This window comes from Nicotiana tabacum, chromosome 6, assembly GCF_000715075.1.
Source record: "Nicotiana tabacum cultivar K326 chromosome 6, ASM71507v2, whole genome shotgun sequence".
In the NCBI taxonomy this organism is placed as follows: Eukaryota; Viridiplantae; Streptophyta; class Magnoliopsida; order Solanales; family Solanaceae; genus Nicotiana; species Nicotiana tabacum.
In genome coordinates, this window is record NC_134085.1 from 181,305,272 (window position 1) to 181,322,279 (window position 17,008).

At 36.0% G+C, this 17,008-nt stretch overlaps 1 protein-coding gene across 1 annotated transcript; it reads left to right on the plus strand.

Moving 5' to 3' along the window:
- Positions 1 to 672: 672 nt before the first annotated feature.
- Positions 673 to 13,590, plus strand: LOC107816107 (mannosyl-oligosaccharide 1,2-alpha-mannosidase MNS1). Its single transcript, XM_016641791.2, has 14 exons — positions 673 to 1,146; positions 1,292 to 1,339; positions 2,591 to 2,785; positions 6,715 to 6,827; positions 7,224 to 7,289; positions 7,404 to 7,575; positions 8,084 to 8,173; positions 8,313 to 8,437; positions 8,624 to 8,689; positions 10,346 to 10,454; positions 10,544 to 10,642; positions 11,529 to 11,609; positions 11,708 to 11,878; positions 12,896 to 13,590. Exons 1-14 carry the CDS (start codon positions 994 to 996, stop codon positions 13,145 to 13,147), a joined length of 1,740 nt encoding a protein of 579 aa, XP_016497277.2. The 5' UTR covers positions 673 to 993; the 3' UTR covers positions 13,148 to 13,590.
- Positions 13,591 to 17,008: the final 3,418 nt, after the last annotated feature.

Consider the following 17,008-nt stretch of genomic DNA (forward strand, 5'->3'; position numbering starts at 1 on the left):
ATTGCTTATCCTTGTTCTCCCATTCTTTCATAAGAATATCATTAAATATCCATTTGGCATTTAATAACTTTAAGTGCGGTTTCCAGACTATTACTATCCATCAATCTTGGGTCTAGGATTTATTATGTTTAACTATAATTTACTCATTATCATTTATTTAATTGTTTAACAAAAAGGCTTAAGACTTTTTGGTCAAACAATATGGAGTCTGTAAGTGGGGAGGGGCAAAAGTGAAACACTTTATTAACGGCAAGGGCATTTTTGTACCCAAATACAAACGGAGGGCATAATTGCTCTATTTTCAATACTTCAGAGGCCTTTTCCATAAATTCTTTCTTAAACTTACTCCCACTTTAATGCTCTCCTTTTCCTAGGTAGAGTCAGACCTTTATATAATAGTATCTCTATATAACAACACTTTACTATAAAAGCGAAGCTTTTCCGGAACCAATTTTCATGTTATGTTATAATATATGTTCTCTATAACAACACTTCGCTATAACATCCAAAAATATTAGGAACAAACGAGGCTATCATAGAGATGTTTGACATTATATCCGTATAAATATTTGTCATAAAAAAATATTTTTCTAAAAAAATGTACCATTGTGAGATTTTTTTAGGAAAGGAAAAAATATTTACCGAGGATTGACCAAATATATTCGAAGAAAAAGATAGTAATGGATGGGAGAAGACATAGCTTGGTAGCTTAGTCCTAGGTAAGGTGGGATGCTTAATCTTAAATGGAAGACAAGTCAATGTTACACCGACCGCGCATGATTGATAAGAGCAGTATTATTACCGTGTCTTCACTCTTTACCAAGGCTGAACGGGTCTTTTACCTAATTAACGTCCTGTAGATTTAGGCGAGGTTTCCTTTTGGGAAGTCCAGTAGTCTTGGTCTTCTTGGTCGTTCCTCTCCCCCGATCTATTCAATCTGCATCGGGAGATCGATCTGCACTTTGATTGGTATATTCATAAAAAGTGGGTGGAATGGCGAGGAGTAGATCGTCTTCCACTACTTTCAGGTACATTAATCCGGCTTACTATCTGAAACGGCCAAAGCGTCTGGCTTTGCTCTTCATCGTTTTTGTCTTCGCCACCTTCTTCTTTTGGGATCGACAAACTTTAGTCCGTGATCATCAGGTTCTTCTCTTCATTTTCCATTTGTTTCACCGTCCTTTTTCTCTGATTCTCTTTGTGGAATTCATGTTTAATTTTGGTTTAAAAGTTTGTAAAGTAGCGTTCTTTAATTACAAAACAACTATATTCTTTATGTTTTTTTTTGCAGGAAGAGATCTCTAAGTTGAATCATGAAGTGACGCAATTGCGAAATCTGGTTAGTGGTTATCTGAATTATCTATAGCTGTGGAATTTTTTATTTTAATAATCAGCCTACTGCCTTTAATTCTTTTGTGGCTGCCGTCCCTCTTCTTGCTTTGTCGGGGAACTGTATGCTAGAGCGTCTTTTAATATGTGCCTGTACAAAGTTGTAATTACTCGAGCTACCTCCTGTTCTTCCTTCTTCAAATTAAATGTGGTTGAGAATCTGTTTAACTACTTGTAATGGGGAAAAAACGATAAACTTACTAATTCAAGTTAGATTTAACATCAATGTCTAGAGGGATTTATATGGCCAGCTTGGTTATGAAGCCTGAATTTGGGTCGCTTAGCGAAGAGCTACCATGTACTGCCATTTCACCTACTTAATACCTCAATCTGCTTAAGTAAGGCTAGTACCGCCCAACACTGAATTTGGTTTGCCTAGTGAAGAGTTTCTCTGTCTTTCACTGAGCTTAATACCTCAATCTGCTTCAGTTAGCTCAGGGCTAGTACTGCAGTGTTGAGCCCTATAAACGGGCTTGGAGTTTAAAAAATATTTGTGCCATTAAAGCTTAGGACCATCTTACCTAGTTTAGATATTATAGGAAATGAAAAAGCAAAAAAAGACGAGCTACGACCCGGCAAACAGAAAAGGAACTCAACTAAATTAGTCTTAAGAAGGTGATGCATCTGGCTGAGCTCAAACCAGGATGTAAAGATTAGCGGATGGACTGACCAAACAAGAGATGGTGGATGGAGTAAGAGTCGAGATGTCGCAATATACCTATAGTGCACTATAGTTCAGCACCTTTTGTGTTATTCCTTAGCATTAAAGGGCGAGGTAACAGTTGGTGGCAAAAAGTCCTCACTGCGCATTGGAATGCTTCCTCGTTGGGGTTAAGGAGAACTGGAAGAGTGTTCAAGTAGACTTGAGAGACCAACACCCAATGGCTTAAAATGAGGGGATAGAATACTATATATATACACATATATATATCTATGTGTAATGAAACTTCATGAAAATATCTATGTGCTATGTACTTCTTTTCTTGTCCGTCTTGTTTGTCTAAAAATTTGGTGGTTTGGTTTGTATTTTCTGGAAAAAGAAGTACAAAGAATGGATATAGCTTGTTATGATTTATGCCAGTATTATTTTCATGTGTGCTTGCTTCACAGTTTACCCATCTTCTGTTGTTTGCAGTATAGCATTTAAGCTTTTGATTTTAAATATTCAACTTGTTTGCATTTATTTTGGATACTGTTTTAGCTGGAAGATTTGAAGAATGGTCGAGTCATGCCAGATAAAAAGATGAAATCTAGTGGCAAAGGTGGTCATGCAGCAAAAAATATGGATTCACCAGATAATATCCTTGATGCTCAGCGAAGGGAGAAAGTGAAAGATGCTATGCTTCATGCTTGGAGTTCTTATGAAAAATATGCATGGGGTCATGATGAATTACAGGTTTGGATGTTACTTCGAATAAGTTATTTTTTTGTGTTGTTAATGTTATTATTATTATTATTTTTTGTGTTGTTAATGTTGCCTTTGTTTTATTGTATCTTGTGATTTCGCAATTAGATCATTGGTGGAGGAATTCTCTACTTTTTGATATACTTCCTGGGGGAGTTCTCTCCCTTTTGATTAATACAATTTACCTTATCTAAAAAAAATCATTGGTGGAGGCATATGTAAAGAAATTCCCGGAAAATGAATCCGGGACATTCCAATATTCTTTTTCCTTTTTGTGTGTTAAGGGGAAATGGGGTATAATAGATGATTAGTTAATTACTTAATTAAATGAGTTAGTTGTAAATTTAAAAACTATTTAAAAATTAAATGAGTTAGTTGTCGATTGATGTTCTCCATTACCTTTTCTTTCTTTGTTATTTTATTTTCCTAAGTGCTATACCTTTTGTTGACTAGATAAGCATGTGACACTCTAGTTTTTCAATTACAATATTCTGTAGGTTAGTTTGCAGCAGCAACGACAAAAACTATGCCTCAAAAATATAAATCATCATGATCTAGGTTGCTCTATTTGGGCCCATTTCATGTCAACCTTCAATAGTTTGGGCTTTTCTAACAGTAGAGATTCTCTACAATTCCTAGTAACATACACTTTTTTTTTTAAAAAGTAACACAAATTCAAACTTTTTGTTTATTATGTTTTTACTCATTCCATCCCATTTCATGTTCCGGTGTTTGACTGGGTATAAAATTTAAGAAATAAGGAAGACTTTTTACATGTAATACAAATATATACAACATACCAAAATGACCTTTACTATTAACATCTAATGAAAGGAGGTAACCTACCGTACCTTCGTGATAAAAAAGGGTTACCTTATCCTCCCAAAGAAAAGGTTGTAAGAGTTCCGCATATCACTTACTATTTCTATCTCCTAATAAAAAAAATAGTTTTTATATCAAGTGGGTTCCTAAGAGGTTATGTCAGTAAGCATAAAACGTTATTGCTAGGAGTAAATTGTTTGCAATTACAAAAATGTCTCACTCTTTTCTGGATAGACTAAAAAGGAAGGAATGCCACATACAATGGGACAGGAGGAGTATATGTTCTTTTCTTCTTATATCCTGACCAAGTATATTGATTTAGCATGTTTTGATGCTCTGGATATTGCAAATGACTATGAAATAGCGATTACATAAGTGGCTAAGACTTGGCCTTTTAATTTATTCTTTTCTAGGGTATGTTTTGATATGATTCTCTAGATATTTCTGAATTATTGTTAGTGTCCTGGTAGTGAGGATAGCAATTTCATCTTGCAAAGTTAATGCGCTTGGGTTTTAAAATACAGACACCTTTATGCTACCTAAACGGAAGAACTTCAATGTTCTGATTTTGCTTAACATTTGGTTGATTTAAAATTAAAACAAAAGTACATTTGCGACAAGTTTCCCGAGAAGCTTTGATGTCATATTAAAATTAGAGGAAGTTTGGGGTTTAGTCTGTGGAGTTGTATTTCTCAAAACTGGTCTGCTTTATGCTGAACAGTCTGTTATCGATAAAAGTTGTCTAGCTCAGAAGTTCATGAAAATATGGACTTGGACTGGATAAACATTTTTTTCTGCCCACCTTTGCTGCTACTTGTGTTAAGAACAATATGTATATGGAAAGACACTTTTCTTACTTTTCCTTGAAGATTAAGATGCAACTGTCTTTGTAATTTACATAATCAGCGCTTTCTTTGGTGATATGATACAACAACAACAACATCTCCAGTAATATCCCACACTATGGAGGCTATTTCCAATAGACCCTCGGCTCAAGAAAGCATAAGCACCACATTAATGGAAATATAAACAAGAAGGGACAGTACCAAAAAGCGATATAAAAGCAAAATAAAAACAACAAGACAGTAAGGTGATCAACAATGAAAGAAAACAACGGTTAGTCATAAAAACCTACTACCAACAGAAAGCGAGATTGCGTGCCAATACTACTGTTATGAGCACTCTAGACTACCTACTCTACTACCCTAATCCTCGACCTCCATATTTTTCTATCAAGGGTCATGTCCTCGGTCAGCTGAAGCTGCGCGATGTCTTGCCTATTCACCTCTCCCACTTCTTTGGCCTACCTCTACCTCTCCGTAGGCCTTCCGATGTCAACCTCTCACACCTCCTCACCGGTGCGTCTGTGCTCCTCCTCCTCACATGACCAAACCACCTAAGCCGCACTTCCCGCATCTTGTCCTCAACAGGGGCCGCACCCACCTTGTCCTGAATAACCTCATTTTTGATCCTATCTAACCTGATGTGCCCGCACATCTATCTTAATATCCTCATCTCTGCTACCTTCATCATCTGGACATGAGCGATCTTGACTGGTCAACACTCAGCCCCATACAACATCGTTGGTCTGACCACCACTCTGTAGAACTTACCTAAGTTTCGGTGGCACCTTCTTGTCACATAAAACACCGGAAGCGAGTATCCATTTCATCCATCCCGCCCCAATACGATGTGCGACATCTTCATCAATCTCCCCATCCACTGAATAATAGACCCAAGGTACTTAAAACTCCCTCTCCTAGGGATGATCTGCGAGTCCAGCCTCACCTCCCCTTCCCCTCCTTGAGTCTTGCCACTGAACTTACACTCCAAGTATTTTGCCTTAGTCCTGCTCAACTTGAAACCTTTAGATTCCAGGGTCTGCCTCCATACCTCTAATTGCGCGTTCACACCGTCTTGCGTCTCATCAATCAATACAATATCATCTGCAAATAGCATGCACCACGGCACCTCCCCTTGGATGTGGCGCGTCAGTACGTCCATCCCAGAGCAAACAAAAAGGGGTTTAGTGCTGACCCCTGATGCAACCCCATCATAACCGTAAAATGGTCTGAGTCCCCATCCACTATCTTCACTCGGGTCTTTACTCCATTATACATGTCCTTAATCAACCTAACGTAGGCAACATGTACACCTTTAGCCTCTAAACAACTCCACAAAACCTCCCTCGAAACTTTATCGTAAGCCTTTTCTAAGTCGATGAACACCATATGCAAGTTCTTCTTTATCACGCTTGTTCTTGTAGACAGGAACCATTGTGCTCCACATCCACTCGTCGGGCATCTTCTTCGTTCTAAAAATGACATTAAATAACCTAGTGAGCCACTCCAAGCCTGCCTTGCCCGCACTCTTCCAAAACTTCACCGGGATTTCATCCAGCCCGGTCGCTTTGCCCCTGCTCATCTTACGCATAGCCCCCTCAACTTCATCAACTCTAATCCGCCTACAATAACCAAAGTCACAACGACTCCCGGAGAGTTCCAAATCACCCATTACAATGCTCCTGTCCCCTTCCTTGTTCAAGAAACTATGGAAGTAGGTCTGCCATCTCCGATGGATAAGCCCCTCATCCAACAAAACTTTACCTTCTTCGTCCTATAGAAGAAGGATTTTTTTACCTATAGAAGGATATGTTCTTTTGACAGGTAGCAAGATATAGTATACCAGTATCCCTTTTTCTGTCTTAACACATACTTCTAGAAAATATTGACACAAAAGTTCATACCTTGCAGCTTCAGTAATGTTCCTATCATACCCTTGAGTCTGACTTGAATGATTGTATTTATGGAAAATAAAAGGTATATATAGGATAGGGTAACTAATTCTTGTTGATTTGTGGACATTGGCTTTTGATCATGTACTATAGTTTCTTGACAATCAGAAAGGAAATGACTTCATGAAATCTGTTGGACATATCGTTTTTATTTCGTTTAAAATTGAATATTTTTAGAAGTTGATATACTTGCCTTGATTCTGCAGTTGGTTTCTGCTTTGTGCTCGTCGTATGATTTACATTACTTCTTTAGTGCACTTATGCAAAATTATTTAACAATTATGCTGAAAATGTCCAATCTCAGCCGCAGTCAAAGAATGGTGTTGACAGTTTTGGTGGTCTTGGAGCAACCTTAATAGATTCTCTTGACACACTATATATCATGGGCCTGGATGAGCAGTTTCAGAGAGCTAGAGAGTGAGTTTATTCTCTTCCTCTTCTAGAATCATATGTATTACTTATGGTACTTGTTTTGTCCGCAGACAAGAGAAAAATGTTAAACTAAATATAGTGAAAATTATCAAAAGCAAGACACACTGTGTGTTTTCACTAATTTAAAGTTAAAATGCAACTGCAAGATTGCTGTTTCATTCATTTATGGATTTGGTGCCTTGCATCTGACTATTGCCAGATGTTGAAGTGTTAATTTTATCACTTCCAGTTTCCTTCTCGTTATTAAGCATATTTCCTCTAATCTATTGAATAGTTTTTGCGAATGATGCAGTATGTTAGGTTTTTAAACTTTCCACATGTAATTGTTTTCAATGAATTATTCCACGTGGCTAATAGTAGCTAACACTTTACTGATGGCAGATGGGTTGCAAACTCCTTGGATTTCAACAAGAACTATGATGCAAGTGTTTTTGAGACAACCATAAGGTTGCTTTATAAGGTTTAATATGAGTTTTTTATGAGTTTTCATTATCCTTTCTCAGCTTCAATGATATAGCACCATGATTCTTGTATGGTTAACTATGTTTTTCAACATCTCAGGGTTGTAGGTGGGCTTCTTAGTACGTACGATCTATCTGGTGATAAGCTTTTCCTTGATAAGGCTCAAGACATTGCTGACAGATTGTTGCCCGCATGGAATACAGAATCTGGAATCCCTTACAACATTATCAACTTGGCTCATGGGAATCCACATAACCCTGGGTGGACAGGGGTAAGTTTGAACTCTAATAAATTGCAGTTAATCCCCCCCCCCCCCCCCGGTTGATACTACTCCAATATCTTCTGGCAAAGAGGATGGAGGGATCAGTTATCACAGAAAAGGGAGGGTGGATGTGATTAATACTGTATGTGACAAGTTATTAGATTTGGTTCCTGATTCTTATGTTCCCTGAAGATTGTGGAGGGAACCTGACACAGGAGAAGAGCATATATCTATTGGGAGGTTTCTGAAGAAGAATCCTCTCTTGAAGTTTCCTTATAATATGTTCAAAGAACATTTAGTTTGCTTCTCTTTGTTCTTTTGCTCTCTTCCCTGCATTCGCCTCCCCCCTTTCTTTTCAAAGAACTTGTATTCTTACCCGTTTTGTGAACATATTGACCGGATCTAATAGTGATCTTTCTCCTGGAACTTGTCAATATTGCTTATAGTTTCTATAGATTGTATTTTTCCAGAGGTGGTTTGTGCATTTTTTTGAAATTATTGTGCTCTTTGCTCTCAGGGTGATAGTATCCTGGCAGATTCTGGTACTGAGCAGCTTGAGTTTATTGCTCTTTCGCAGAGGACAGGAGACCCAAAATATCAACAAAAGGTATGCCTGAGAAAATTTCTTAAAATATAAACTACATTCATATTCACATAAAACTACAACTTGAAACTATGATATGAAAATTGGTATTGTGTAGAATTGATTAAGCTACAGACTGTTGGGTCAATCTGTCCTATTTCAGGTGGAGAATGTTATCTTAGAACTTAACAAAACTTTTCCAGATGATGGTTTGCTTCCAATATACATTAATCCACATAAAGGCACAACATCATACTCAACTATAACATTTGGGGCAATGGGCGACAGGTAATGACCTTCGTTTGTCCATTCTAGAATGATGCCTGTGAAAACCTGATTGAGTAGGAGTATTTATCCCCAAAAGAAAAAAAAGAGGGGGAGAGCCTTTATCCTATGCATTTGTGTGAATTGGCATTTAGAGCTTCCATGTTTTCTTTTCATATGAAAAGTTAGTAAAAGATTTTTTTGTTTCAGCTTTTATGAATATTTACTCAAGGTCTGGATACAAGGAAACAGAACTGCTGCTGTGAGTCATTATAGGTAAGCAGCTTAAGTTCACTTATGTCTGTTTCGCTTCAGATATTGTTGTCCTTTTAAAGCTTCAATTCAGTCCATCCGGTGTTTCACTTGATGGTTCCTGTAGGTATAAGTGCATATATTAATACACTTCCTCAGCCTGAAATCAAATCTGATCATGTCTTGCGGGAATGCATAGAAATATTCATTGATAGTGTTTACAGATTTGGAGCATTTAGAATTTCAAGTAAGAAATCTTAGAACAAGGGGAAAAAATTTTGCACTAAGGATAAAAAGCTGACGTAAATGAGATATGGTGTCACTGTGAATACATAATATCAGAGCTATATGCTTACAACAGCAGCAAATACTTCTCAATCGAAGCTAGTTGAGAAATTTTGATGATATTTCACAGTCAGGCCTGAATAAACTTAATTATGTTTTAACTCGCTCCTCACGTGCGGGCTTGATTTCCTTTAATGAGCCAAACACGTGGAAATTCTTTTTGGTCCTTTTAGTGGTGAGCCAAACAGTTAGGAGGTGTGAGAGGTTGGCCATGGTGGGTATGATGAGAGGTAGAGACATGCCAAAAAAGTATTGGAGAGAGGTGATTAGGTAGGACACGGCACAACTTAAGCTTACCGAGGACGTGACCCTTGATAGGAGGGTGTGGAGGTTGAGAATTAGGGTAGAAGGTTAGTAGGTAGTCGAGCATTTTCCTTTTTCTTTCCCATACCGGTAGTATTAGTGTTAGTATGGTATTTTTTTATTCTTAGATTGCTATTACCACCTATTGTTTGATTGCTATCTTTCACCTTGGTTTTCTTAATATCTTGTTGTTGCTACTGCTTATTGTCACCGCTTCTTTTCATCGTTTCTTTAGTCAAGGGTCTCTCGAAAAGAGCCTCTCAGCCCTCTCAGGGTAGAAGTAAGGTCTTTATACACATTACCCTCCCCAGACCCCACTTGTGGGAATTCATTGGGTTTGTTGTTGTTGCATTTATTTTATCACTTTACGAGGTTCTGTGGAAGCACATTGGATAATGCTCAGAAAATTCTATGTTGTGGCTTTACATTTTCTTTAAGGATGGTGTTGTCCAGGCCAGCTTGCATGGTTGCTGCTTTACATTTTATTTTTTGATAAATCTTTCTATGGCATATTTATACTATTCTCACATATTTTTTACTGGTTCTAATCTTCAAAAACATTTTATTAATTTTCTCGCCAGACACATTAGGAGTAGTCAAAGTGGGGTAGCTGGAGTATTAAACTCATTTATGCTCCTAAGACTCTTTCTCTAATTGGAAGCTTTAACTAAATTTTACAGTGGTATTTGACGAGAGTTTGAACTTGAAATTTCAGATCTAAAAACTGTGAGTACTAGTGGAATTTGTTACAAGTGGTTGATCTTTCCCTTGAATCCTTTTCCTTCTGGTGCTAGAATGCAGGAAGATGAAATTGGTTATAGTGGAAAGGTTGTGCTATAAGTGCTCAGCTAGAACAAAAATGGATCTGTGATGTGGAAAAGAAAAAATTATGTTTGATGCATAAAGCCTTTCTGAGACTTGAAAAGATTTGAAAAATGTAGTGATTTTGTTTAACCTTTTTATGTTTCTTTTACAAAATTTTGCATTCCTCTGTGTTTCTCAATATAATTCTTCTGCTAATTTTGCAAGCAGGAAAATGTGGGAGACATCAATGAAAGGTCTTTTAAGCTTGGTCCGGAGAACAACTCCTTCGTCTTTTGCATATATTTGCGAGAAGATGGGAAGTTCTTTAAATGACAAGGTGATGTATAGGCTTTTACACATATTTGGGGAGTCTGAGATGTGTTAATTCTTGACTTTGTTTTATTTACCCTTTTGGATTTTGTGCAGATGGATGAACTTGCATGCTTTGCTCCTGGGATGTTAGCTTTAGGATCATCTGGTTATAGCCCTAATGAGGCTCAGAAGTTCTTATCACTGGCTGAGGAGGTATTTTTAACTTACGGAGCATCATTACGGAATGTGATTTTAGGTTCCTATTTGCGAAATGATCTCCATATGCCCTAATTCGTATGTGTGCCACTATGTTGATTGAAAGTGATAATAAGAAAGAGTTATATCTACAGTCATATGGAGGAAAATTGCGTCAAAAGACCTATACTTCTCGGAGTTAATGTGGATGTAGCTAAAAACAATACACAAGAAAGGATCCATATAAGCAATACCAACTAATTGGGATTAAAGATCCATAGAGTTCTCGTGTTTGCTGTTACTCCTTTTTATTTTGGTTGAAGTTTTGTGTAATTGTTTAACTATAAGTGTGAGATTTAGAGAACATCTAGTTTTAGTGAACCCCTGATAGTATTAATGAACCCTTATTTATTATTGGAATGAAATGGGTTTAAGTAGAGTATAATGGATATAGAGAATTCATATAATCAACTCTTTTACTAGTTTAGGTTTGAGGTTTAGTTAATTGATTTGAGAAGTGGTCTCTGTCGAAAAAGGTTTTAGGTTTTAGTTCAACTTTTGAGCATTAGCGATGGTGGGCTGTGGGCAATGCTCTCCTACCACCAGATGTTCCCTTTCGTTGGCTGTTATAGTTAGCTGGGGGTGCTGAAAGGTGAAGTGTGGGATAAGAACCAAGTGTTAGTGACTCTTAAATGTGTTAGGGGGCTGGGTGTTGGTCTTAGATTGTGCTTGCCTCTATGATTTGACTTGCCTTTCATCTATAGGTTTCCCTTTCACATGATGGGAAGGCCCAGAGGATCAGTGGTTCATTCTATAGGAGCTTTTAGTGACTGCAGTGCTGTTTCTTGTTGCCAGAAAGTTCTAGTATTGCTTTTTTGCTGAATATCTTAACCTTCTCTTGCAGCTTGCTTGGACTTGCTATAATTTTTATCAGTCAACACCTACAAAACTGGCAGGAGAGAACTATTTTTTTAATGCCGGCCAAGTCAGTTTTTTCATTTTAGTTCATGGTGATGTTTGTTTTTGTTGTTTGCTTATGGTAATAGCTTATTTAAATTCTTCATCCTGTTTAATGCTCTTCAGGATATGAGTGTGGGCACATCATGGAATATATTAAGGCCAGAGACAGTTGAGTCGCTGTTTTACCTCTGGCGTTTAACAGGAAACAAGACATACCAAGAGTGGGGTTGGAACATATTTCAAGCATTTGAAAAGAACTCAAGGATAGAATCTGGATATGTTGGACTTAAAGATGTAAGGACAAACTCAATTCTTTCAACTTTGGATAGTACCTACACCTCCATTATCTTCTTTCTTTAAATGCCTTCAAATGCTGCATCTATAATTCTGTTTCTGGAGGTAAAAAATCTGCTGTTATTTCCTGTGTTATTTGTTAAAAATTTGCGCCTCCTCATGAAGTACACTCTTTTTTTGGGTTTAGATATCGATAATTGGGATGTACATACATGAATGTTATTTTTGTGCTATTGTTTGATGGAAAACTTGGTGCTCCTACTTGGTGTTGTCTCTCTCCTCACCTTAAACACCAGCTCGCTTCTAAACTTCAGTGTTCTTTTTTGGGTTTTGCAGTACTCTTATTACAGGCAGGTTTCTCAAATTTGATTTATTGAGCAACCTTTAATATTTAGTGAAGTATGAAAGTATGTAACGTTTGAAACGGTGTACCTCTGTCAGCCCATCCATTACATAATTGTGCGCAAAGAGCAATATTGAGCTAGTGAGCCCCTCTTTTTTTTAATTGCTGAGCCTGATCTTTATTTTCTCCTACTAGAAGCTCAACTTCAGAGCTACCCTTTTTTGTTCTATGGATGCTCTCAGTATTTTTATTGCATCTTCTCCTATTTGAAGCTAAATTTGTCCTGGGATAGCAAAAACTTGACTCCATTCCTTGTAGCCCAATGTTTCTTTCCAGTTATAAAGCAAGTTGTGAAGATAAAAATGAAGTGGAGGGATTTTGAAATACAAGGTGTCTAGTTTCAGATAATGTATAATTAAATTGTTGCGACTAACTTTAGCATGCATTATTGCTAACTTTTATCACGTCGACTGGTCTTCATGGGCAGCTGTCAAAAGTTTGTCTGGAACCTCTATAATTCAGGGTTTTGTGCTTGTAATTTGTCGGTATGACTGCTTTTTCGTGTTATTCAATGGAGGCATATATCATAAATTTGGTTGTGAAGGGAAGGTTTTAATTTCATATACAGTATCGTTGTTGACTTCTGTTTTAACACTTTTTTTCGGTTTTCCCAGGTCAACACTGGTGTCAAAGACAATATGATGCAAAGCTTCTTTCTTGCGGAGACTTTTAAATATCTCTATCTTCTTTTTTCACCCTCATCAGTAATCTCTCTAGATGAGTGGGTTTTTAACACAGAAGCCCACCCCATAAAAATTGTTACCCGGAATGATCGTGCTATGAATTCTGGAGGGTCAGGTGGACGGCAAGAATCAGATAGGCAATCACGAACCAGGAAAGAAGGTCGATTTCGTATTAATCATTAATCAAGCTGTTGATAAATTATAATGGGATTGAATGACCAAGTGGAGTGCCTCATGAAACTTGCATCTGAGGTAAAAGAAGGATCTGCACTCTGCAACTCCAGATTGGCTGGATGTATTGCTATATTCTGTAGCTTATTAAATGCCACCACATGGAGCAGTAGTTTTATGTAGCTTAGCTTAGCTACTTTAGATTCGCTTCTTAAACTGGCGTGTATTATAGGAGATTGCAATTTTTGCCGGCAGCTCCATTTTTGGGCTTGATGAGCAAATTGCTAGTCGCACCTAATTTTTCCCTTAGAAAGCAAAAACTCATTTCAATGGGCACAAAATATGACATTTGTGTTACCCGAGTTTTTTTCTTTGACGTTGGGGCTGGGTTTGAGTTGTACTACCCCTGAGAATTGACGTGTGTAAAGGTATATGTATCTGAATTTGTGAATTTACGATCTCTGTGACGCTATATGTGTTTCAGATATATCTGATACAGAGTTTAAGAAAGGACTTTAAAAACTTGTAAGAGTAAAATGAGAAGTTTACAATTATTGTCTTGAAATATATAAATGTACTATTCTTTTGGTATGGACTAAAACGGAAAGGGTGCCGTAGAAAATGGAATAGAGGGAGTACGTCTTTTAGTTACATACAAGTACTGGAGATTTCACTGGTTAGGTTCAGCAAGTCGTTTGGAAAAAAATTATATACATACTTTATTTGGTTAATTTGTTTAAGTTTAATGATTAGACCTTTTCGAACAATTTCATTTCTCTTGGTTTGACTTTGGTATCGGTTTATTATTGGTATTAACAAGAAAACATACGATTTTCAATGATCTTAGTATGTTTAAAGCATTAAAATCAGTAAGGTATTGCGTCAAATATCATTTTTATTTTATATTTCTGCTTTTATATAGTATCGTTTAATTTACTATTAAGTGAATGATATGAACATAAGATTGGTGGCACAAGTGGCAAGAAAGTCTCTGTTATTATATGTTTCACGAGTACAGGTTGGAATTTACTTTTAATATTTTTTTTATTTTTTTAATGAGAATGTAAGAAGATTTTATAGAAGTGAAAAATAATTAACTCATGGAAATAAAACTACTACAAGAAAGTGAATGTTAGATAATCACTATTAGAAATCCGGTAAAAAGCGACCACAAAAAGCGACCAAAGTTGGTCGCTTATAGGCCTAAAAGCGACCAAAAAGCGACCAAACATGCCTGGTCGCAATATTGCTGGTCCCTTTATTTTAGGGACCAAAGTTGGTCGCTAGCGACCAACTTTGGTCTCTAAGGTAAAAGGACCAAATATTCCGGGTAAAGACTATAGCGACCAACTTTGGTCTCTAAGGTAAAAGGACCAAATATTCCGGGTAAAGACTATAGCGACCAACTTTGGTCGCTTTATTATTTTAATAATATAATTTTGGCGACCAAAGTTGGTCTCTAAATGTAAAATACGTTATTTATTTATTTATTATTAATCATAAAAAACCGACCAACTTTGGTCTCTAATCCAAATATTATATTTTAAAATCTAGAAAATAGAGACCAAGATTGGTCGTTTTTTTTTTTTAAATAAGCGACCATAGTTGGTTGCTAACTTCAAGAAATAATTTTTTTTAATTATAAGCGACCAACTTTGGTCGCTATATTTTCAGAAATTATTTTTTTTAAATAGAATAGCGACCAAAGTTGGTCGCTTTTGAGAAATCTGGGTTAAATAGCGACCAAGGTTGGTCGCTATTGCCCAGAAAATTATTTTTTTTAAGGGAAAAACGACAAATTGGTCGCTTTTCTTGGTATATTTTTGCCAGAAAATGCCTGTTTTGGCAGCTACACCACCTGCCAGCTTACCAAAAATCCTAAACATGCATTTTATGCCAACAACAACAACAACAATAAACAACAACAACAACAACAACAACAACAACAACAACAATAAAAAGCAACAAAGTATAAAGTTCAATAGAACTAACACATTAAGCTAACAAAACTAAGTTAACGCTTATTACAAGCCCATTTGAAAACTGGTTCTATTGTCTAGTTCAAAGTATATAAAGTACTCAAGGAGTGTTCTTTCAGCATCCTCATCCGAAAGTTGGATTGCCTCGCCCGACTCATTAGGTGGCTGACTGCGTATGAATTCCCCCACATCAGCTGTGAAGCGAACTTATAAGAAAAATTATATTGAATTAGTATTTCAAAATTAATATAAAAGTAAATCAAAATACTTAATAAAAAGTAAAAAACTTACATGTATAGTCGAGGCTCGACCCTCGACCCACCTTTCTGGATCAGTCTCTTTCTTCTTCTTTACAATACGAGTCTCATTGAATAACTCATCTTACTTCATTGGCATCATAAAGTTGTCTGGTGGCTTTGGTGATTATCCCCGTGGTACTATTACTCGAGATGAACTTAGATACAGAGAGTAACTTGGATACAGTACCCGACAGGGTGTGTCTTTGATCAATTGTTGTTCTCATTAGCGACAATGATGATGAGAAGGCAATGACATGTGTTTCAAACAGTGATGGTGTAGGTAAGAATTTAACATTTCCTAAGCAGATAAAAGAAGAGGTTATAGAGGAATTCTCTACTTCCTCTTGGAAAATGAAGCAGAGAATTCCTCTATAACCTTTTCTTTTATGCCTAATAAAGTCATCAACCCCTTCTACAAAATTCAGGTACTGTGTCTAAGTTATTCTTGGTGGAAGTTGCATTGCATGTCTAATAAAGTCATCAACACCTTCTACAAAATCCTCCCGCAATCCTAAATTTCAATTCATATCCATAAAAGTTCAATTCATATCCTAAAGGCTCAATTCATATCCTAAAGGCTCAATTCATATCCTAAAAGTTCAATTCATATCCTAAAAGTTCAATTCATACACAAAAATTTCAATTCATATCCTAAAGGTTCAACTCATATCCACAAAAGTTCAAGTCATATCCTAAAATTTCAATTTATAAACTAAAATTCCAATACATAAACCAAAAATTTCAATTCATATCCTAAAGGTTCAATTCATATCCTAAAGGTTCAACGCATATCCACAAAAGTTCAAGTCATATCCTAAAATTTCAATTTATAAACTAAAATTCCAATACATAAACTAATATCCTAAAGGTTCAATTCATATCCTAAAGGTTCAACTCATATCCACAAAAGTTCAAGTCATATCCTAAAATTTCAATTTATAAACTAAAATTCCAATACATAAACTAATATCCTAAAGGTTCAATTCATATCCTAAAGGTTCAACTCATATCCACAAAAGTTCAAGTCATATCCTAAAATTTTAATTTATAAACTAAAATTCCAATACATAAACTAATATATCCTAAAGGTTCAACTCATATCCACAAAAGTTCAAGTCATATCCTAAAATTTCAATTTATAAACTAAAATTCCAATATATAAACTAAAAGTCCAATTCATATCCTAAAGATTCAATTCATATCCTAAAGGTTCAACTCATATCCACAAAAGTTCAAGTTATAAACTAAAATTTCAATACATAAACTAAAAGTCCAATTCATATCCTAAAGGTTCAATTCATATCCTAAAGGTTCAACTCATATCCATAAAAGTTCAAGTCATATCCTAAAATTTCAATTTATAAACTAAAATTCCAATACATAAACTAAAAGTCCAATTCATATCCTAAATGTTCAATTCATATCCTAAAGGTTCAACTCATATCCACAAAAGTTCAAGTCATATCCTAAAATTTTAATTTATAAACTAAAATTCCAATACATAAACTAATATCCTAAAGGTTCAATTCATATCCTAAAGGTTCAACTCATATCCACAAAAGTTCAAGTCATATCCTAAAATTTTAATTTATAAA